Raw genomic sequence first — 24713 nt, forward strand, 5'->3', positions numbered from 1 at the left:
TGTTAGATGATGGGTATTACTACAAGAAATAGTAAAATGAACAAGAGACTCAACAGTGAAGATCAACGCCAAACAATTCACCTACATCGATCGAGAAGAACCAACACTTACACAGTATCAACCAAGCAAGGTTAAGATATTGAAAGTATCTCTTCAAGCAAATATAGCCCAATCAGACGATTGATATACACTCAGCAAAAAAATCACAACGCCATCTTTGATTCCGGCAACCAAAGAGCTCAGTACATTCCAGGAATAAATCCTACCAGGTACCCAGTTACTACACCTACATGTAGGTCGAGAGTGGCAAATGTAGATTAATGTCTTGCCAAAGAAAATGGCAGGGAATCTGTACCTTGTGATCGACAGTACGGTTATTATCCCCTAGACCATAACACCTCCACTTAGGTATGAAATAATAATAATAATGATAATATTCTGCTTATATAGCGCTTAATACAATGTCTCTAAGTGCTTTACATATATATTATTACCTGGTCATTGGATTCAGTGCTTGCCCCCACACGCTGTGTGCACAATCTCCACTCCCAGGGGAGCATTCCGGCCAGGTGTTACTTGACACTCAAAAACTGTTTGACCAACAATGACGATTGCATCCTACCGGGTACCTATTTAACACCTAGGTGGAGAGTAGCAAGTGCAGGTTAATGTCTTGCCAAAGGATATTAGTGTCAGGATTTGAACCCTTGACCTTCGCATCTCCAGTCAAGCGCCAAGAGATTGGTCCATTTGAAATCATTTTAACCCTCAGCAGGTGATACTGAACTGCTACGGATTTAAACCAAACAAAACCCGGCTCTCCTTGACTAATACCATTCATCCATTCTTGTGGCTTGTGGCATCTCTTTCTATTGAAAACAAATTGCAAACTGACAATAACAAATGTAAAAGATTAAAGCCATGAAAAAGAAGTTTGCTAGGATGTTGTGCACTGTGATGTGAAAGCTATGATAAGCCATGCAATGAAAAATAAATGTCCAAGGCTTATAAAACAGACTATTCCTTGAATAAATAGTTACATGAAGCCATGTAAATATAAGCCTTTTCATAGGGTGTAGTGCACTGTGCTGTAGACAGAGCATAGCTGCATGCATACATGGTGAATCTGTTTTGTTTTCCTAGGATGTTGCGCACTGTGCTGTAGGAAGATCTTCACTAGATTCACTTGTTTCATCAGAATCACTGCTATCTAGATCACCAGCCTCCCTTGCCTGTGATACAAAACAAAAACACAGTGTTTCACTGAAACATGTATAAATTCATTATTCTGCATAGGGATATCATGTTAAAATGACACTGACAAGCTTTGGCTATGGAAAGCCTAAGAAGAAATCTTGTTAACAAATAAATTAAACAAATTAAATAATAAATAATTGAAAATCATAATATAAAATGTTGGGGAAATTTCACTTTTTAGCAGTGAAACCCAAAGAGCAACTGGGAACCAAATTCTGAGTCCACCATAGTACAAACAAAACATAATTCCTTGTACCCTATGCATCTTCAATATCCTGTGTGGAAAAAATTAGTGTAAAATTATTATCCATGAAGAAGGTGACTTAGCCCCAAGGGACAGCAAAAGAACCATAGCACCAATAACTATAGTTTCCCACTGTAAAGCAGAGTATAAACTTATCAACCCATATATTAATTATATGCAGGCTTCTGAAGTTGTTATTACTCTTTATGATAATGTGTTTAAATCAGTTATTCAAATCAAATTACTGAAATCAAAGTAACCAATTCGCTTTTATAAAATATCATAATGTAGACTGGTGATTGATTTTAGGAGATAAAACCTGACAAGCTCATGTACTGTGGTGAGAGGGAGAAGGGCTCAATGATGTGGGTGATTGTTACCTGTCTCCTGGCTCTGTGTCTAAGATGAGCCATGAGAAACCTGAGCATGGCATTATCTTCAAACTCTGGTCCTCTCACACGTTCCTCTTCACGTTCCCTTCTGTTTGTCATCATCAGCTGTAGGATACAAGAGGAGAAGACGGTTATGTTATTTTCAGACACACAATGTTATTTAAGTACATGCATTGCTTGGTATTCATACAGCAGTCTTTATCTTTATGTTTCATACAAGGTTAATATTATATGACTGATCTCAATCCCTCACAGCTCTACCTTTTTCAAACTACAGTCAAACCTCCAAATCTATAAAGCAGGGATGCCAGTTAGAATTGATCAGAGGGCCTGAAAATCACCTTGGATGAGCTATTTTGTACACACAAAAAAAACTTAACTATATGAAAACAAATTGCAAGGGCCTAAATTCAGGCTTTTGTCTGAAAACTGCCATCCCTGATAAAGACCACATTTTTTGTTTCCTTTGAAAATGAGTTCTCGTTGAAACATGTACTAAGGGAAACTATATATATATAGCACCTGGCTTTAAAGACCACTTTTCTTGTCTCCCTTGGGTGGTCTTTATAGACAGGTTTCACTGTACCATGTATTCTTCTATTTAAAGAGTACTTCAATACCAATCATCAGAATATGTTATGCACTTGATGCATGGGCTTCCGTGTCACTATACTATATTCCAAATACCAGCTTCAAATATCACTTATACAGAGATTTTGCAATTTATATACTCGCAGTAAATAGTAGAATGACTTAATGAGTAGACTAGTTGACACACGGTTGGGTGCTCCATAGAATAGGGTTCACACACAACACAAGTCGGACTATGTCCCGTATTATATTATCCTTTATTCTCTGCATACTCCCTAACTGTTAACCTACAGAATGCCAGCCTAACTTTTTTTTTTGTCTCTTTCAAAGAAAAACCATTCTAGCTGTATACAAATTATCTATTTAGGCGATTTGTACAATTTAACTACATTGTTAAGTTCACAATAATAGCATTGACCACATTGAACCAAACGCAAGAGTAACCCATCAATCCTCTAATAATGTCACACATCTTCCCCCTCACCTTCTTTAGACCATCCAACGGAGTCGGCTCATTCCTCGTCGGAAGCCACACCTTCACATCATGATCCAACCCACTGGTTGCTAGGCAAGGCAGTAAGGGGTGGGGCTCCAGGCAGTTGACCACGCCCCCTACATCCCCCTGCATGTACTGGACTATCTTCTCACTCTCCTTCTCCCACAGAAAGATGTTACCACAGTCGCTACCAGAGACGATGTACTCACTCTTGGGACCGTAGAAGTTGACTCCTTTGACTGAGGCAAGGAAAAATGGAAAGAGTATATTTCATGGGTGATAGTGAGCACTGAAACTACCCCCCTCCTTGAGTAAAAACCAAAAAAAGGATTCAGGGGGGGGGGGGAAATGGTATCTAACAACATTCCCGCCCTTTTGAGTGAGAAAATTGGGGAAAATGAAAGACAAATTGGGAAAATCAGCAAAAAATCTGGAAAAGTGGGTTAAAAGCGGGAGGAAGAAGAAAATAAAAAATAAAAATTGGGGAAAATAAAATAAAAATTGGGGGGAAAAAAAATCAAAAAAATCAGGAAACCGATTTAAATTGGGTAATTATCAGGCCTGATATTTGTTAATTGGTCATGCTTCTACTGATTTATGATCCATTGAATGTACCCAAAGGGTGCCTCTTTCAGACAGGTTTATTGCCCCATCTAAGTTAAGATTTATTGCTATCATTGTTACTATTATCATTATTATTATCATCAATGTTATCATTATCAATATTATCATTATCATTATTATTTTTGTTTTATTGTTATTATTAATATTATTATTATTATCGTCATTATTATCATCATCATCATCCTCATCCTCATCCTCATCCTCATCCTCACCATCCTCACCATCATCATCATCATCATCATCATCATCCTCATCATCCTCATCCTCATCCTCATCCTCATCCTCATCATCATCATCATTATTGTTTTGATAATTAAATTATTTTCATTACCTGTGGCATTATTGCGATGGCCCCTGTACGCATGGGTGAAGTCAGCTCCGTCGCTATGGGAACTATCAAACAGATAAATGTCCTCATCATTGTAGCTTGCTAAGATTTCTGAAATTAAATCAAATAGACAAAATATGAACAGAACAGTACTTACCACGTAATAATGTATAGAGCTCAACATTCTCCAGTTTTTAAAATCTTAGGGTAACAAAACCTGTGATTTAAACCAACAGCTGGAAAAGTATGGGCAACATAAGATGGTGTTTGGAAAAGTAAATGCAGATTTGCTTCTTGTGATATATATAATGTGCCTTCTTTTTCTTTTCTTGTTATTTCACACTCTAAGGCAAAACAATGATCAATAAAACTTTCAGTCACAAAATACCCAAATATCCCCCCCCCCCCCATAATTTTTTTTTTTTTAAACAAGACATATACCGGTATATATTATCCATCAAGTTCATACAACAGAATTGCTATGGAGACCTTTTACCTTGAGGAAACCAGTGAAATCTAAAGGAAATACCTTGTTCCTGAAACAGTGAAACTAAATCCAAATTCTTGACAGTGATATACGGTACATGTATTCCACACACATTATTCATGAACTATCTATAGTTTTCTTAGCAACAACTTCCACTACACAGAAATCTTTAACAAAAATCATGATAAATATCAATACAGAAGACCAAGAAACACAAGTCAGATTTACATAATGATGGCTGGATTACGAGTACAAAAAAGGCCAAAGAAGGAGCTACAGGACAACTGTGGCTGTGCTGAGTTGTTGATACAACCTGATAAATGTCTTCCAAATGATCCAAACAGAAATTCTTGCCTTCCACTTCTGCTCCCTGATGCTCTTTTCTCAAACCCCTTCACATACTTACCCCAGCCCTTGGAATAAAAACCTTGAATGACTCGTCTTTTAGTTGATCTTGATAAAAACATCTTACTGCAACCCATCCTTCTAAATGCTCCCTAGTGCACCCTTCTCATCCCCGTCCCTTATTTACCTTGTTAAATTTACATGATGTAACATTTCAAATTTGTTTGTTTATTCTATGAACCCAAGCAGTGTTTTTTATATGTTTGAAGTACCAGGCTTAATTAGCATTCATGCTACTGTCTGGTTCCTTTTATTCTGATATGTTATTGTATAAATTGTTTATACATATTGTTAAAGGTAATACAAAGTTTTAGGAAATTTTGACAATTGGGTGTATAGTGATTCTTTACAATTTTGATATATTTGGATGCCCCTGTGGATGTATTATAAGCACTCGAAAATTTAGCCCCTGAAACACTCCTGCTTTCGAGAAAAATTTAATATAAAAATTTACCGGTGCTCCCGGTAAATTTTGATAAATTTCAAAAAGCGCCTACGGCCGTACAATGGTACATGTAGCTGCGACCATGAAAATCTCAGAATATGTAGTTGTTATATATATAATTTCTAAACGGGAATAGCTCATCGGTCGATTTTAATCAAGAAATATTGTTTTACAGCTTAATTAATATCTTGACCTAGAGAGGGAGCTATACAACATAAAGAGTTTATTATTAACAATTTCATAACTTTAGACTTGATTTTAACCGCGACAACGATCACTGCATATTGTAGGATCGCATATGCTTCCAATATGTTCATTTGAACCAAAGTCATGACCCCATACCAAAACTTTGTATTATCTTTAAGTGTTTATTACTGGATAATAAAATTCAAGTTCAAGTTCAGTTAATTACAACATTTTGCATTTGTACCTACCCATTAGGCTCCCTACTGCACCCTTTCCCCAAACTTACCCTGTCCATTGTAAGAGTAGAGGCAGCATGTAACATTGGCCTTCACTTGGTCATTATCCTTTAAAGAGTCGGGACAAAACTTCTTCCCATGCCACCTTTGCCTTCAACTTCTGCTCCCTAATGCACTTTTCTCTACCCCCTCCCCACACTTACCCTAGCCCTCGTGATAAGAGCCTTTATGTGTGTGTGTGTGTGTGTGTGTGTGTAATTGGGTTTTTAAAGATGTTTATCAATCAGATATGATTATTTACGCCGACCTTTAACGTCACCATCCGAAAGACGTTAAGCCTTGATCGATTCCTTGTCTTTTAGTTGATCTTGATAAAACATTTCACTGCAACCCATTCCCCCTCCTTCTTTCTAATTTCTGGTGCACCCTTCCCATCCCCCTCCCTCACTTACCCTGTTCAATGTAGGAGTATTTCACGTCCAACTTACCCTGTCCATTGTAAGAGTAGAGGCAGCATGTAACATTGGCCTTCACTTGATCATTATCCTTTAAAGAGTCTGGACAAAACTTCTTCATCACGCCAGAGTTCTCATCATCTGTTATCTTGCGTTTATCATAAACCCTGCACAAAGCCAAACAAAATAACTTTGTCACTTCTTGTAATAAAAGGAATTTCTACTAACAATCAGGCCTATATTCTGAAGAAGAAAACAAATTAAGTTTGGGAAAAAATATTTTAATTGTCACAACAAACTGGAGGTATAAACACATATTTCTGGTGCGTGTGCATATGTTTCTTCTAACTACATGCATAGACAGCCAGCTTTGTGCAAACACAAACCAATGGCTTGCCATAGTTTTGATTTGTTACGCAAATTAAGATTATTTAATTAATGCAAAAGATTACCGGTACATGTTTTTCAGTACACCACCATAGGTTCATTATTTGTTTAATCTGTCATGTGATCATGTCTCATTGTTCAAATGCAAGAAGACAAAAAGCATCTAAAACAAATTGGATTAAACAAGAGGAAAAAGGGAAAGGCAAATGGAATCCACTGTACTTACTATCAATGAGATGTAATCTAGATAATAGTAACCTACAAAAAAAGGTTTAAGAATTGATGACAGCTGATGATTTCATAATAAAGTCAAACCTGCTTAGTGACCACATGTTTACAAAGGCCACCTGTCTACAAAGACCACATTTTTTGTTTCCCTTGAAAATGGTTTCTCATTGAAACATGAACTAAAGGAACCTGTACATAAAGACCACTTTTCTTGTCTCCCTTGGGTGGTCTTTATAGACAGGTTTCACTGTAACAAGATAACATACACTACAATATAATGGTGTTTATGTTATGGGTCCACCCCAACTTCAGCCTACTAGCTTTACAAGGTGCTACACCTTCTACATAACTTCATGTCTATAAACCGGTACCTCCACTAAAATTGAATCAATATGAAAATGGTTGGAAGTCTTACTGATTACTACAACAATCAAAAAGCTATAATGGAACAATGAAAAACATCTAAGTGACACTTGAGTTATTATACTCCGATGTGACCTAATTTAAGATGTGATTACAACAGAAAAAGACAGAAATTTACAGAAAACAGGAAAGACAGGAAGATATTGAGATGTTTTTAACACGTTTTAATTTGTTAGTATACAAGTCATTTTATGCATTTGTAAAAAATAATATGGGAAATGTTATATTACCTTACATACTGGTCTCTGCCACCCACAATGAACTCGTTGATGTTGGATGGATTGACATATACGGTGTATAAGGCAACTTTCCTGTCGTTCTCCTTCACTACCATCAGCCTGAAAGTGAATCAAACACAGGATCAATTAATAATATTAAATTGACAAGGTTTATTGATAAATATTCAAAGTCACAGCTCAAAGCTGATATATCTTGAATTTACAATTAACCAGAACGTCAATGACGTAACGCTCATCCGCATCTTGCAACAACAAATATCGTAAATTTTATGTGGTACACTTTTGAACTGGTCAAAAAATAAAAATTTGATGCCCTGGAAGAGACATAATTTCATTTAGCTGTACAAGATTAAATAGAAACTAAAGGAAATGTAATGAAAATTGGTTGAAAAATATATAGTTTGATGACAAGCAGGACTGCGTAGAGGTATAGTGTACCAAATTTAGCTCTATGATATAAAGCAAATCAAATCAAAATCGTTCGAAATATGAAGGAGAAGAAGCATTTTTTGTGATTTTTAAATTACTTTTGGAATTAATTTGCAAAAATTACCATAATTAATCAATGGAGCAAAATCTCAAAATTCTGTGTAGAAGTTTAGTGTTCCAAATTTAGCTCTACAAGATAAGGCAAACCAAATCAAAATTGGTCAAGAAATGAGGGAGAAGAAGCAATTTTTGTTATTTTTGGAATAAATTTGCATAACTTACCATAATTAATTAATGGAGAACAATTTCAAAATTCTGTGTACAAGTTTAGTGTACCAAAGTTAGCTCTACCAGATAAAGCAAACCAAATCAAAATCGGTCGAGAAATGAAGGAGAAGAAGCATTTGTTGTGATTTCGAATAGATTTGCATAAATTAGCATAGATAATGAATTTCACGATTCTGCTAGCCCTATCATATGAAACAATCAGAATCAAAATAGGTTGAAAAATAACAAAGAAGAAGCATTTTGAAAACTGTGAACGCCAGGACGGAAGGACGGACGGAAGGACGGACGGACGACATCCTTCGGGCCGGATGAGCTAAAAATGCAACATATGAAATACATGCAAATACAGTAGTGTGATATAGAATAGGTGAATATAATATCAAGATATTCAGTAGAAAAATTGATATAAAAAGAGTAGAAATTGGAAGAAAAATAAAAAGAAGAGGGAAAAAAAAGAAGGAAAGAGAGATGGAAACATGATTGATAGTAAAATAAGAGTTAACAATTGATATCTTTCCTTCAATTTTCTCTGTCAAAACTTAACGGTAGTACCCTATGATTTCAGTCATGCCCATAATCCCGCTCTTCTCATCAACCATTCTACTGCTTGTATACAGAGCCATTGATTAGTAGTGTTTGGCCAGCCGTGTTTGGGTTGTGCACAGTATGGCAAATACTGCTTTGTTGGGCAAGCACATGATAAAAGAATACACCCCATGTTGTTACCAACTGAACCCACGTTGGCCAAACTCTGTGTATAGATGGCTCTGATCTACCTACTTGGAGTGTTTTTGTTCCCTCAGATCAATATTGTAGACAGCTGCATCCTCTCCGCATGACATGAACACCACTGGGCTATCTGGCAAGAGACCAAGCTGCACAAAGATTTCAATTCAATTTATTTTTTTCATTTTCACATTTGAATAAAAAGAACAATCGCAATGACGATATACATTTAAAGAAGGAAAAAACAAGTATATGAATACAATTACCGGTATATATACTTGTTTTTTTCTCTTTTAATTATAAAACACACACAAAATTGAATAACAATTTTGATGAGGTAGTGAAACTAGACGACTGAAATCAAACTAGTAATTGTGCATTATCTACATGTAGCTCGATCCTTGCAAAAACATACAATGTATTCAGTGAAAAATGCTAAAAATCATATTCCAAAACATCATACATTTTTGTAATTTGTATTTTGTGTAAATTCAGGATTGTGAATGTCTGCATCTTATAAAATGTGATGATTTCTCTCTGTACGTACTTGACATGGCATAATTTATGGCCTTCTAGGATAAAATTTGTGACATTTGAAAATCCAGCAGCAGCAGCCAGACCCTCCTTCTCTTTAGTCTTTTTGGCTGGAGACCAAGGCCTATTAGTCCAAAGTCATTCAGGGTGTATCCTCTTACATGGCTTGCAGCATTGTAGAGAGGGCAACAATTAATATATCAATAATCATGTGACAAAGCTCACTATACATGTATGCTACAGCATGTACACATGCCATGTCACAATAGTGTGCAGTGCATTGCACACATACATTGCAAATATTTTAATCATTTTCTTTACGATAATAAAACACAAACATGGAAGTACATGTGCATACACATGTAGGTTACCTGGGGAAAGATAATGCCAAACTAAAAGAAGAAAAATTAACTCAACAATCCCTTTCACTGCAAAGCATTTAGGAACATATTGCCAATATTTTGTCTGATTGATTCAAAAGTAAACTGTGAATAGCTTTATTTCAAATTATGAGGGGATTTCAAGAGGGATGATCTACCTAATGTTGCTTTCATACAGTATCCATAGAACAATACCATAATGTTCTTCCACACTGTGAAATAGAATTTTGTTTATTCTTTCTCACAATTCCCTGATCACTGGTAAATGGCATAAAATGGGAAGAATGTGCTTATGTAGGTATGTCCTTAATAGCAGAGTATACAACAAGGAATATGGAGGAGGGAATAGAGAAGAGGGGAGGGGACATGAAGAGCGTGAAGGAGAGGTGGAGGATGCGTAGAAGGAGAGGTGGAGGATGCGTAGAAGAAGAGGAATGAGGGTGAAAGAGGAGGAGGAGAAGGAAGATCGAGGAGGAGAAGGAAGATCGAGGAGGAGAAGGAAGATCGAGGAGGAGAAGGAGGAGGGATGGAAGGAGATGGAGGAGGAGGAACAGGCGGAGAAGGGTGGAGGTGGAGGAGGAGGAGGAGGAGGAGGAAGATCGAGGAGGAGAAGGAAGATCGAGGAGGAGAAGGAAGATCGAGGAGGAGAAGGAGGAGGGATGGAAGGAGATGGAGGAGGAGGAACAGGCGGAGAAGGGTGGAGGTGGAGGAGGAGGAGGAGGAGAAGGAAGATCGAGGAGGAGAAGGAAGATTGAGGAGGAGAAGGAGGAGGGATGGAAGGAGATGGAGGAGGAGGAACAGGCGGAGAAGGGTGCAGGTGGAGGAGGAGGAGGACGAGGAAGAAGAGGAGGAAAAGGAGAAAGAGGAGAATGAGGAGGGATGAAAAAGGTGGAGAAGGGGGAAGGTGGATGAGGAAAAAGAGGAGGAACAGGAGGAGGATGTGGAGGAGAATAGGAGTAGGATGAAAGGAGTGGACTCCAATATACCTTGTGTGCTGCTCCTTTGTGTTGAACAATCTTCTTAGTCTCTTTGCAGACCCCAGTAGTGGAAAGTTCAGCCACTCTGACCTGCCCGTCTCTAGCGCAGCTGATCAGTGTTGCATCGCCGCTGCAGGGCATGAACTTAGCCTGCAGATACAACAAATTAAAAATTAATTTGAAAGAATTTTGTGATTGAGGATAATGCTTTAACAAAGGTTTTACCGACCAACAGACTTGTATTTGAACCAGGTACATGTTTCTCTTCATACATAAAACATTATCATGACTACGAGGAATAGTGAAAGTAATTACAGCGACAAGATCTATTTATATACATGTAGATAAGTAGTCTGAGGTAAACTGAAATGAGAGGAAGTATAAAGATGCAAACATGGTATAAGCAGATAACCAATGAAAGAAAAGAAGAGAAAGGAGGACAAAGAAGAGAAGAGAAAGGAGGAGAAAGAAAAGAAAAGAAAGGAGGAGAAAGAAGAGAAAGGGAAGGAATATGAGGAGCAGCAGGAGAGGCAACTAAATATACCTTGACAGGAGAAAGAGAGAAATAGAGAGATAGACAGAGAGACAGAGAGAGAGAAGGGGAGGGGGGAAGAGAGAAAGCAAGAGAGATGAAAGGGGGATAAGCAGACATGGGAAAGAAGTACACATGTATGGGAACAAAGATAAGAAGAGGAATTAGAGGACACTTCACATTAAGATTAAATTGTTAAAATTGTGTGTAAGATTAAGAAAGTATGAAGTAAAAGAAATCAGCCATAATCCACTTTTCTATGAATCTGCAAGTAACATCTAATCACAGTATATTTGTAAAGCACTTAGAGACAATATACCGTATCACACGCTAAATGAATCCAAATTATTGTTATTATCATATACCGGTACAGTAAAAAAAAAATATATATATAAACAAAATAAAGAAAGCTTTATGAGGCCTACTTACTTGAAAAACATTGCTCCTATGCCCACTTTCAAAAATGAGTTTGGGCTTTTGCCTTGCCCAGTCCCACAGAACAATCTCCAAATCATCGCTTCCACTAGCAAGAAGATCGCCAGCTGGGTTAAAATGCAAGGTATTGACACACCCCTCATGGTGCTTTAGTTCACAGTACTTATCAAGTCTTTTCGCCAGGGGGACACTTCCCATGAAGTTGAGACAGTATGGCAAGCTGCATCTCTGGTAGTGTCCAAACTCACGGGCGCGTATCTCATGAAGCGCGTGTGATTTTGGCGGCGGCAGATTCCTACCCAGAATTTCATTCTCCATGTCGCTGGAGATGTCGTGATCGCTGTCAAGTTTTGACCCTTCATCGTCAGAATCCGTTTCTGAGTCACTGCTGGTATCGCTCTTCGACATCCTTGCTCTATCTTCCCTCCCTTCCTCTCCTCCTTCCTCTCCTCCTTCCTCCATCCCACTTTCAGTTCTTTCATTCTCTGTCCTTTGTGCATCACTGTCTGTCTTTGTCTTCTCCTCCTCTCCACCCTCTTCCTCTCCACCCTCCTCCTCTCTTCCACCTTTACCTCCGTAACAACCGCAGTCTCTGTCTGCTCGGGGTCTCGAGGCTTCGCTTCCCTCTTCTGCACCACCAGTACTACCAGGCTTGTCTGTACGGACGTCCCTACGTGTATTGCTGTTGGGTTTATCTTCTGCATCCTGCCTTGCTTTGTCTGTTGTCTTGGCAACCGCATCAGAATGGCTGGTATGATTGGCAGATGCTTCTGATGTATGGTTGCTGGATTCCATCTTATCCTCTGAGCCTGAATCTTCTGCCATGTTAGCAGTTCACAAGAACACCTCGGGTGTCTTCACTTGATAATAAAACCTGTTTGAAAAAACAAGGACAGAGCAACAGGAATAATTAGGTAAAGACTTCTACATATGAAAACTGTAGTAGTCCTCATGAAACTAAGAATACGGACAGGGCAACAGGAATTTAGGTAAAACCTTATTCATATAAAACATGATAAACTTCAGCGGGAGTTTTCTTTGACTATGTATTAAAGCATATTTAGCATAATACCCTTCACCTTTTTGTATCCTATTTTAACACAAAGATACTCAGATATTGAATATATGTAAAAACTATGAGTCATGAAGTATATTTTTTTGAATTAATTTCTTAACTTGAAATATGAGTTAATATATGGTATCCTCTTATTTGCAGATTTCTATTCGCTCGTCGCCAAAGCAATCACAAGTTTCAGAGATTTTATACATTCGTACAAATCACTAGTAACGCATGTTTTCATGCAAATTGGATGTTTAAGTTTGTATCAATTGTGCTACCACTGAAATAGATTTTTTGCTACCGTATTTTAACCAGTTTGAGTAAAATTAAGCCTATCACAATCTAATTTTGTAATTAAGAATAAAATCTGACAGATCATGGAAAAGACTATATATTTTTAGACGATAGTATTGAAATAATGAATTTGTTGCTGATCATGGTTTCATGAAACGGTTCATCCACTTCCTGACATCTCTGTATAGGTCGCCGACAAAAATATGACTGTCATGGAGTGCATGGTTTCATGAAACGACTCCTTTCTTCAGGCAAACTAGTGAAACAGGGCATCGTTTCACAAAACCCTCAATCAGAACTTTAAGTTCACCAATATTTCATTAAAACAAATGTAACATAATATGAACACATGGCAATAGAATATCAACAAATTTGTGTTGACGGAATTATGTGAAACAATGTCCAAATGCTCTTGACATGCAGACATGTTTGAACTTTGATAAACCAGGCATAGACATAATACTAATAATAATAGTACTTAGTAGAAGTTCACTTTTTCTTGATGTGCGATCCATATTTCTTTTGAATAAAACCATTCCCAGTAATGTATAGCTTCCTGAGCTAAGTCAGCGCAGTAAGTGAGCTGCTAAAGGTTACTCCATCAAGTATCAACTAAATGAACATGGCCATTTAACATTTATGATTGACTGTCTTAATTAGGACACAAAGTACCAAACACCAAGTTAGTTAGCAATCATTCATCTCAGATCAGTGTTGGTTGGTTCACACTTTGTCACCACAGCACAGACAGACCCTACATGTACATGAATTGCAAGTTCATCAAAATCCGTCCTCATGAATTCAGCTTGTACTAGTTGTACTATTTGTAGTTCACTACACGTTTACACGGAATCATAACAAAAGTATTATTACCGTAGCAGAAAGCAGAATGATTCTAGACTCTACATCAACAATTTAAAAAGACAAACATTTACCAAGAACTATATAAGTAAGCTATGAATACCACACAAATAACAATATCAACATTTATAAAGGTTTAATTAGATATTTAGCAACCGCATTTTCGACTTACCAAACGTAAACAAATGAAGTTATAAAGAAATGTGTGCTGCCATCTGCGCTAATTTTTGTAGACATTTAAAAATGGCAGCCTCCAGTGTTGAAGCGAGAGAGCATGCACAAAATTTGATTGCCAAGAAAGATGAAATGGAAGCAGAAATTAAGGCTTTGTTCGAGGTTTTAGAATCTGTAAGTGAATTATTTTCGTTATGTTGACATTTGAGTGAAAACCGTACCTTTATTTGGTGTGAATTAACGTTCTTACTAAGATTTTGGATACTCTGCTAGTCCTACGCATACCTTTTGGCGCAGGGGACTAAACATATGATAAATGATATTCTCATTGCTTCCCTGTGCACGTTCACTGGCACTGATTGAATCGGTATTGCGAATTACATGCTGATTTACAAAGATTTAACATAGACCTAGATCAAGAAGAAGAAAAAGACGTAGACATTGAATGATTGATTGACTGAATAAAGAACAAGAAGGAGAAGGAGAGGAGACATGATTCAGGTAGGGAGGCCAATGCCCGGGCGTAAGGCTTCTACGCCTACGATTTGTGCGCTCGTCGTCCAAGTCAGAAAATTACCAGAAGAAAAAAAATGGGGAAAAAAAAGAAAACAAATATCTATGGAATAAAATTTATAACAAATACACAATTACACACTCCACAACATACCTATAATCACGGATCTGTAACGGTCTTTCACCATTTGTTGACGATCTTGCAGATTTTGACGTTTTTAGATCCAATAATTATGTTAGCAGACGACCTTGGCGCGCACATATGAGAAACTAGAAGGGTCCTAGAGGGCGATGAGGTTAGCTCACTAAAATCCTTCTCAATGACTGAAGGTAGAGCCTAAAAATATGGAATCAATTTAATATCAAAGAACTTTTGATAGAGATTAACATATCAGTTGTGCACAAATGTCACTTTTAACAACTAGAAAATATAACGAAAAACGATTATATCTTTTTAATTGCAGATTTTTACAAACTGCACATACGAAGGTAGATAGAGTACGATGTTTTTGTCAATCTTGCGTTGGTTTGAGACCCATAGCTAGAGCCATCTCAAATTGGGGAGCAAAACTGTGAACAGATACGTCATTGTTCCAGCCCAAAATAGAAGTCTTGCGACATCATAATATGAATATGTATGAGGTCCGGTCTCATCGCGCGCAAAACAAATTTGACGTAGTCTCACACATAGTACCTTTTTCTCAGCACCAGACACCAGTGTCGTGCAGTAATGTATGAAAGTGTAAAAAAAGACATATCAGTAAAAAAAAAAGTCTACGTGAGCAGTCTATACTCCAATTGAGAAGTGTAATGAATGCCATGGTTTGAACGTGTGTGTTTTAGTGTATGATATCATCATATGGTTAGTGAGAGAGAGAGAGAGAGAGAGGGAGAGAAATATCTCCGTCAGTACACGTCTATCAATGCGTGCAGTCCTATTGACTATGTTTGATTCCGTATTGTGTTTGCTGCAAAGTTCTGTGCAAGTTGGATTTATCGATCGTTGATAGTGTCAAATTGATCTTCACTCATGAGGAAATAATTGGAATACAAACTAAGGTAGGCCTATTTATTTATTTCAATAATTTTCTTAATTTACAATGAGTGGCTTTCGAGCTTTCTCTCATTATGTTTTAAGTTTTGACCCTCCATGCCATGGCATGGCTAGCATGGCTCGATTGCGGCTTGCATGCAATTACCGTACCTGGACGGCCTGTAGTACTGTGTCGGTGTGTGCGACTAATTCAAGGCTAGCCGGTGATGATGAATGTACTTTCGCGCGAAGTTTTGAACTTGTTGTCCGGGCAATGACCATGATGACACGCCCATTCCCTCGGGCCTGTCTAATTCTCGACGTAATATTTGGGACCATGAAATTGATTGTTTCAAGGCTCTTACGGACGGCCAGCCGTAGAAGGAAGGGAGTTCTTAAAAGCTGGATATCTCCTATTTGATGGAACTTCTGGAGTCGGCAGATGGGTGAATTTTCTTAGTGAAGGTAAATGCTTTCTTTTAATCTTAGTTTTATTATAAACAAATTAGTAATTAAAAAGTTAGATTTGGGCATTGGCCTCCCTAATTCAGGTAACAAGATCATTTTTTTATGAGCATGACAGACTCAACCCTGACCACTTCTTCCAACTAGCAGACACACCAACAAGAGGGCATAGTCTCAAGCTTGCAAAGCTGAGGTGTAAAACAAATTTAAGGAAGAACACATTGATTCAGTCACAGAGTTGTCTTGTAAAAGAGTTGTAAAACGTCCGTCTGTCGAACCAAAGATCCCGGGTTCGACTCCCACCCAGGCGGATGACTGAAGCCTGCGTTGTGTGTTAATGTGCCCCTTCCCTTGTTCATAGACGCAGGTTATGTTAAGTGGAAAACACTCCGTCCCTCGGATAGGACGTTAAATGGAGGCCCCGTGTAGAAAAGAGTCACTACCTTTGCAGGTTAAGAACCCACTGCACTATTCGTATAAGAGTAGGGGGAAACCCCGGTGTAGTAGTCCACCTGCACACACCCCCAGTATAGTACAATAATACTCTGTAAAGAGGTCTGTACTCAAAAGGAAGAAGAAGAAGACTGGAACTCTCTGCCTGAAGTAGTAGTTCAGGCTCCCACCATAGACGCCTTCAAAACCAGGCTTGATCGTTGCTGAAAGGAACACTGTCATATCTGTCAATACTCGAACTGATTTCTTTAATTTCTTTGCTCCTTGGACATTGTACATTATCCAGTCAAGATGCAACCTCTTGCCCCTCTGCCTCCCTGACTTGTATATAATGAGAATTATTATTAATGAGAATGAGTACAAGAAGATAGACCTGGAAGCTCGACTGCTGTCTCAGCATTCTTCCAGTATTTGCGGTAAAGGTAAAGGTAAAGTAAAGAAGACGAAGATGACGGAAGAAGAAGGAAGAAGAGGAGGAGGAGGAAGAAGGAGAAGGAGAAGAGCTATTCATCATGTACAGTATTAATGCAGATAGATCTACCTCCACTAATAAAAAGATAGAAGATGAGCATGATGAGTATGAGAGAGTTCAGGAAGTAGATCCTGATGTTATTTTGGTGACAGAGATTCAGAGGCCCTTCCAAAACGCATTTCTATTGACTTTTTGTTGTAAGAAGTTAATATTCCAGGTTATTTTTCTAATTGGAATAAAGATTTTCCAAAAGAGATTACTAGCATGAACATCTGCAGACCTTGACTCTATGCCCAGTGCCGGTTGGAACGTCATCATCAATAGGGTCACAAACGGTCAGTATGACGATGAGGACTAATAATGTTACCTTGTTATAGAAGCCCTAGTTCTTTATCAGAGAATAATGTGCTCTTTTTCAGCTTATTTGTGATGCTTGTACATTACCTAGGCCCGTTTCGAGTAAGCGTTTAACCGTATACCCGCCCGGTAAAGCCAGTAGTCGAATAATGAACTTGATAACCGAATACTCGATGACTCATTGGGAACCCAAGAACATCGCCTAAAAAGAGTCTAAATGGATGTGAAATGATGTGAAATAGAAATCTGTCACAATAATTCTACTTTCTAAGACATTGTCAAGGAAGTTTAAATAAATCAAATTCCTACCTAACCTTAACTTAGAAGCAAACAACTCGCGGGCTGATGAGTTTCATGAGTACCGAGCCTGCGCTTGATGATACACATGCCCTCGATCTTTAAATCTCAAATTCTTACCTCTGCAACATCGCGATCACGAGCAAACATGAATAGTAACATATCAAGACAAACAACACTCAGCAAATTGGTAAAAATAATCATTTATTGTCGAATTGAAAACAGGAATCTTTTACAATTGCAAATAAAACAAGATTAAAGACGGAAATATGAATGTAAGTACTTCTTTTCTCCACAAATAGTTACGTTTAAAGCAGGTTTTATGTGAAATTAGTGCTGGGCGGAAGCAGTCTTTTTCATCAGGAGTGGTGGGCGGAAATCCCCCGTGCTGGGTGGGCCCGCCCAGCGCTGCCCACTGTAGCTATAAGCTGCACCTGTATTACCGACTAGTCAATTAATCGTCAAAAAAAATCACTGTGAAGACTACCAAAAAGGGGCTTTCAAAACAGGCCTAACATTAACTCCTGTAAACAGGTAATACAGGTGATTTTAATTGGAATAACAACTATTGGGTGGATTTCAATGATCTTCTCAATAATCCTACTGAGATAGTGATACATGTTCAATTTCTTGGAATGTTTAGAGGATTGCTTTTTAGTATCGCTTGGTACATCAAACATCCTTTACAGGAGCTCAGGGATCTCAAGCGCAAAGCTTGATTGATTTTGACAAGTGATAATTATCAAGTGCAGGATAATGAATATTTTTTGCCACTTATAAATGCAAAGAGGAAGAGGAGAGGAAAAGATAAGGACCTTGTAAATTTATACCATTTGACTTTCACAATTTTCCTTGTAAGTTCATTATGAACTGCAATATCAAACACCATGTAAGGAATGTGATAGTGGGGTACTGATATCAGTTTTCATTTGCTATAAACTAAACCAGTCAACTTGCATTGTGTGAATTGTTTGATTTCTGTATCTTTATTTTCAGCAAAGTGGAGTTGGTATGACCGGGCCATTGATTGACGAGGAGGGCTACCCTAGGAATGATATTGATGTTTACTCAGTAAGAACAGCCAGGCATGAGATCATATGTAAGTATTAGAGGCTTTGAGAGCTGTAATCATGTTCTAGTTCTAGAAGAATAATGAGAGGGGGGGCCTTTGGGTTCTTGTTTCCGTTTTCTATCTGCCTTGCTTTATCTATATAATATCATCTTGATTATATATTAACTCATAATTAAGATAATTTTGGAGCTCTTGAAGAAAGTTTGAGGCGCCCCCCTCCCCCTCCTAAAACAAAAAGAGTGGACTTTGCTTTTCACAGACTACTGTGCCCTAGCCTACTGCCATTAGGAATTCTCATCATAATATCAAATTTCCCTCATCCTCTGGAGGGAATATTTTCTGTTGGGAAAACTGGTCGCTGCTTCAAAGACCTTTGCGCACACAGACACATTCATTGGTAATTGAATCAAATCTGGTGTCAGCGAATTATGATGCAATACACATTAACACTGACTACTATGTAGCTTTAAGTGTGAAGAAAAATCCCATTATTTAGATCCTTTAAAAAAGTGGAAACTAGCACTTTAAGGTTTTTACAAGATATTGAGGTTGAAAAACTGCCAAATGAAGCCCTTTTTATGTGCTGATTGTGCTCAGATGACAAACCTCATTTTAATCTCTGAAAGAAAATGATATACGCTATACAGTCATTGATAAAAATGAGACTATATTTTAAAAATCCACCATTTGGAAATCAAACAGTGGAAATTTTTACTATGAGATACATAGAATATATGCATGATGTGTAAATTATAAATTTTTCCTAACTTTTATCTTGCATTCAATGCCATATTTACACTCTATGATATCTGACATGTATGTACAGAGTTGAGATTGATTACTTGTAATAGCTTTATATTTCGATTCAGTCCTAATGCTACTCTCAGTCCAAAGTACTCTTCAAGTTCTACCACAAATTTATGTGCAGTCATCAATATTTTTTTGTTCAGGTTTGCAAAATGACCACAAAGCTCTGATGGTAGAGATAGAACAGGCTCTACACACACTACATGGTATTGAGAGACAACAAAGAGAACAAGGTACTTACAATCCCATTGCAAACGGGTCCAGTAATGGAGCTGCTTCAATCCCATTTGCTAAAGTGGACCTGGTTTCACAAGGATCTCCTGCAGAGAAAGCTGTAAGTCTTTTGTGTATAATGTGATCATTTATTTTAGGTCAATCCTTCTTGTGTTACTGCACATACAGTTAACTTTGCATAACTCAAAGTTGCACTAGTCATATCAATTATTTTGGCTAAACAATGCATTTGGTTATAACTTGATTAATTCCTTTTCATCAAGTTTTTATAAAAGTCATTGCTCTTCAGAATAACTTGACATTACATGCAGCCCCCTCAAAAACATTTTAAAACTCAGGATTTTATTTTTTATGTCGACAATACTTTTGATCCACCACTTCATTGCTCACATCACTTTCATTTATTTAGGACATGGTCATTTTATGTTACTGCAAGTACAGTTCAATTTGCATAACTTGAAGTCTCACTAGTCAAATCAATTTTTTTTTGGCCAAACAATGCAAAATGTGTTACTTACCCTTCCTAAGTCAACTTTTGCATAAGTCAAAGTATTTTGTGGTCCAAAATGATTTGACTAATGCAGAGTTAACTGTAGTAACTGTACTTGTCAACGTAGATGTTATCAATGAGGCAAATAGTATCAGCCCAGGTCAAGATTACATTTGGACAGTTCCTTCTCAAAATGTACTTTCAGTATATAAGTTTCAAGCATTAAAGGGAAGTCCACTCTAATTCTTTTGTATCAACTTGATTTGAGTAAAATAATAATTGTTAATGAAAAATTGTATTTAATTCAACAGAGAATAATCTTTAAGTCTTGAAGATTATATATTTTCTGGTTTCTTTTGCAATCATCACCATTATCATTTAGCATCCATTTTCCCCAAGCTGTAGAGTTTGACTTTTCATTTCCCTTATGGCCTTTCTCCATGCTTTCTAGTCTTCAGCATTTGTCTGGGTGAGGCCAGATGCATTCATATCTGCTACTAGCATCTCCTACCAGGTTTTGCGAGGTCTTCCACGATCTGCATTCTGCAGGCTATTGTGTATTTGTTTCATACGCAACTTCATGAAACATCCCAGTGTTGGTTAGGCTCTAATGGGAAGTTTGGCTATTTTCTTTCTCACTTATTACAGGGTGTATGTGTTGGGGACAGAATCACAGAGTTTGGTTCGGTGACCTCTGCAAACTTCAAGAGTATCAGAGACATAGCTCCAGTAGTGCAGCACAGTCAGGGGGTAAGTCATATGTAGTGGTTGTAAGGTGTGGGGGTAGCCATGGTGTATGGTTGGATTGAAGAGGGGTAAGTCTGTTGGGTGTGGTAGGGTGGAAGAGGGGTGAAGTCACTGTGTGTGGTTGCATGGTGTGGGGGTAGCCATGGTGTATGGTTGGATTGAAGAGGGGTAAGTCTGTTGGGTGTGGTAGGGTGGAAGAGGGGTGAAGTCACTGTGTGTGGGTTGCATGGTGTGGGGATAGCCATAGGGTATGGTTGGGTGGTGGAAGGTTCGGTCATTGGAGTGCGGTCAAGGTGAATTAGGGAAGTAAATTTGATACAGTGTAGTGGAGCGATAAGTTATTGAGTGTTGTAGGGAGGAAGAGGGAGGAAGTCATAGGGTGTGGGTTGATGAAAGTGTGGTACGGTAAGTTATTCTTCTACTTCTATGCAGTTTCTCATCAAAGCCTGCTCTGCATCTGGATGAGGGTTGGTTGTGGGATGCTTCCGGCAGTGGACGTCACATGATGTGTGCTCTCAAGTGTAGTAGTTAATGCACAGGTGCTACTCGTGCAAGTAAAAAAAAGATGCTCTCTTTGTTGAGTTAGGCTTTTTGGATGGCTACCTTGAACTGCTCTATGGATGGCAGTTTGATGGTTTGTTGAGGTAGCTCATTCCAGTCAATGAGGGTTCTAGAAAAGTACAAGACCACTGACATCCTGTATAAACGTGTAATTATTACACATGATTCAATGGGATATCGGTGAACTTGTACTTATGACAGGTTCATGAAGCAATGCCTAGGTGATGTTAAGACAGGTTTATCTTTATATTTTGCAGAAAGCTGTCCGTATTGTAGTCCTGAGAGAGGAGGATAAAGTGGTCATCTCCCTGACCCCACAAACATGGAGTGGTAGAGGTCTCCTTGGGTGAGTTTACACTAACCACTCACATTTTATTTCATATTTCGTCGTTCGAAATTACATGAGATCCCGCCAAGCGCATGCGCAGTCAATTCGCCGCGCAATTGAATTTTACAGGGAAAGTAACTTTCCCTCAGCAGTCAAAATACCTAATTTTCGGCGTTTTTTTCGGACCACCGGTTTCGAAAAAATACTTCATTAGGGAGAGAAACTCTCCTTTTTCATGTTTTTGGAAGACTTTTGAGAATCTGTGCTGTTTTTATATCAAAAATCGAAGTTTTGTTCCGATTTCCACGTACACGATGGCGTCTCCGTCAGGCAGCACCAAGCAGAAAACCAGCGAAACGCTGAGCACGGCTAAAGCCGGAACTTCCCCGGGCGAAACCGCCGCGGGCCCCTCTACGAAGCCTGAGCCAAAGCGCTCATCGGCAGTGAAATCCTCCGATACGAAACGCAAAAGTGTCTTGGCAAAGCCTGCCTCGAATGAGTCTAAGAACTCTGGGCCTAAAAAGAAGGGCAAAAAGCCTGAAGAAAAGGAGGACTTCACGGATTTACGAGGAAGACTTGACAAATTGGAATCCTTAATGGAGAGAATGGTGGATTTTTTGCCTTGTCAATCTGCAACTCGCCCCACAGGGGATACACCACCGACAGCATATACAGCTGCGACGAACGTGAGATTTCGTGAAGTTGAACATGATGATGATGATTTTGAGCATATTGACACTGGAAACATGGGCCAATGCCCTACGTCATATGACATTGGCAGCATGGATGAGGGTGATGTCAACGAAACTGTTGCACCAGGTTTAGACCAGGAGAATGAGGACAAAGTTCCTGCCCTGGCTCAGAAATTTGCTATCCCTACTGGGGTTGGTGGCGCGATCCACGATGATTTAGCAAAGTCTGCCATGTACCTCATGTCCCACCAGCTAGAGGAAAATGTGTTGGAGGAAGCTGGAGGGAAATACCCTCCTCCAAGCAATTGTACTCCACTGTGTTGCCCCAAAGTGAATGCAGCAATATGGGAAAACCTATCCTCGCAAACGAGAAGCCGTGATTTGAAACTGCAAAGAATCCAAAAGCCTTTGACAAGGGGACTCACAGCTTTTATTCAAACTCTGTCCCCCGATAGCCTATCTGAGACACAACAGGATGCATTGGCATTGCTGTGTAACACAAACTTTGAAATCAACTGCTTACGCAAAGATCAGATTAAGCCAGACTTAAATGCCAAGTACTCACATCTTTGCAAACCTGCCACACCAGTGAGTCAGTACTTATTTGGCGATGACTTAACAAAGAGAGTCAAAGATCTTACAGAACAACAAAAAGCTGCATCTGGCGTGGTGCGTGGACAACGTACACCCCGCCCCCAGTACCATCCGTACAGGACGCAAGCGTCCAGCACTTTTCAATACCGCAGACAAGGATGGAACCGTGCCACCGGCACATCACAAACTTTTCCAAGTAGCAGGCCCGCAAGTGGGAACTACAACACGCCTTTTTTAGGCCAGCGAACCCAACGAGGCAGACCATACAGAGCTCCGCCTCACACCCAGACGATGAGCATGGGAAAACAGACCCAATCCTTCCAGCGGCCACAGGCAGCAAGGAGGAAATAGCTACACCATTACCCAAAGAGGTAAGTAGCACATATGAATATTGTGAGAATGTTAATGCTCCTTCTACTTCATGTACATTACAACAAGAATGCATCTCAAATGTGCCTGTTGGAGGTCGATTGATATATTTCTATCGTAGATGGCTTGAATTAACGTCAGATCTATTTCTGCTATCGGCAGTGCGAGGCTATGAGATCGAATTTGATTATTCGAAAGGGGTTCCCTCAAGAAATAAGCCCCTCTACGGTTACAAAAAGAGCCCTTTAGAAATAAATCAGATTACTAAAGAAATCTTGGCTCTACAAGCAAAAAACGTAATAGAACCTTGCTCATTTGAAGAGGGAGAATTCCTCTCAAACATCTTCACGAGACCCAAGAAAGATGGGGGTACTCGTATGATCTTAGACTTATCAGAGCTTAATCAAAGTCTGAATGTACAACACTTTAAGATGGATAACATCCACACTGCCAAGCACTTGATTTCTCCGCACTGTTATCTTGCATCAATCGACCTCCAAGATGCTTATTACTCCATTCCAGTAGACCCAAATAGTAGAAAATACTTGAGGTTCATGTGGCAGGGTGAGCGCTGGCAATTTGCAGCCTTACCTAATGGGCTCAGCACAGCCCCCAGACTGTTCACAAAATTGCTGAAGCCAGTCTTTGCCGAACTGCGACAAGCAGGTCATACAGTCATAGGATATTTGGACGACACCATAATTATTGGTGAAACAAAAGAAAAGCTGAAAGAGAGTGTGAGTGCAACAACCAAGATCCTCTCAGAATTAGGATTCCTCATTCACACTAAAAAATCAGTGCTCATCCCAACACGTGAACTAGCCTTTCTTGGCTTCATTCTTAACACTGAGAGTATGATTGTTAAATTGCCTCAAACAAAGGCACAAGAAGTGAAAGATTTATGCCGTGAATTAATGGGCACGTACCTCCCATCAATACGAATGGTAGCACGAGTGATTGGGAAGGTCATAGCAACTTTCCCTGCGGTTGAGTATGGCCCCTTATACTATAGATCAATGGAAAGGGACAAAATTGCAGCCCTCAGACAAAACAGGGGTCATTTTGACAGAAAGATGAAGTTGTCCCTTGAGGCAAAAGAGGAGTTAAAGTGGTGGA

At 38.8% G+C, this 24713-nt stretch overlaps 3 protein-coding genes across 3 annotated transcripts in view; 2 read left to right on the forward strand and 1 right to left on the reverse strand.

Moving 5' to 3' along the window:
* LOC580773 (DDB1- and CUL4-associated factor 8) lies at positions 1 to 14185 on the reverse strand. Its single transcript, XM_011677185.2, has 10 exons — positions 14112 to 14185; positions 11719 to 12598; positions 10767 to 10907; positions 8921 to 9015; positions 7415 to 7522; positions 6180 to 6313; positions 3936 to 4043; positions 2969 to 3219; positions 1882 to 1998; positions 1 to 1232 (listed from the first exon to the last, which is right to left on the reverse strand). Exons 2-10 carry the CDS (start codon positions 12547 to 12549, stop codon positions 1140 to 1142), a joined length of 1878 nt encoding a protein of 625 aa, XP_011675487.2. The 5' UTR covers positions 12550 to 12598; positions 14112 to 14185; the 3' UTR covers positions 1 to 1139.
* LOC580703 (26S proteasome non-ATPase regulatory subunit 9) overlaps positions 14164 to 24713 on the forward strand; it is a 14868-nt gene continuing 4318 nt past the window's right edge. Inside the window, exons 1-5 of the mRNA XM_780744.5 lie at positions 14164 to 14287; positions 18700 to 18802; positions 19726 to 19916; positions 20955 to 21056; positions 21872 to 21960. Coding sequence (XP_785837.1) covers positions 14183 to 14287; positions 18700 to 18802; positions 19726 to 19916; positions 20955 to 21056; positions 21872 to 21960 — 590 coding nt within the window. The 5' untranslated portion in view covers positions 14164 to 14182. The remainder of the gene's footprint in view (positions 14288 to 18699; positions 18803 to 19725; positions 19917 to 20954; positions 21057 to 21871; positions 21961 to 24713) is intronic.
* The window catches only part of LOC115920888, a 3745-nt gene continuing 1013 nt past the window's right edge, over positions 21982 to 24713 (forward strand). The window contains exon 1 of the mRNA XM_030977607.1: positions 21982 to 23599. Coding sequence (XP_030833467.1) covers positions 22035 to 23579 — 1545 coding nt within the window. The 5' untranslated portion in view covers positions 21982 to 22034 and the 3' untranslated portion in view covers positions 23580 to 23599. The remainder of the gene's footprint in view (positions 23600 to 24713) is intronic.

This window comes from Strongylocentrotus purpuratus, unplaced genomic scaffold, assembly GCF_000002235.5.
Source record: "Strongylocentrotus purpuratus isolate Spur 01 unplaced genomic scaffold, Spur_5.0 spur5_scaffold_1, whole genome shotgun sequence".
NCBI classification, from domain to species: domain Eukaryota; kingdom Metazoa; phylum Echinodermata; class Echinoidea; order Camarodonta; family Strongylocentrotidae; genus Strongylocentrotus; species Strongylocentrotus purpuratus.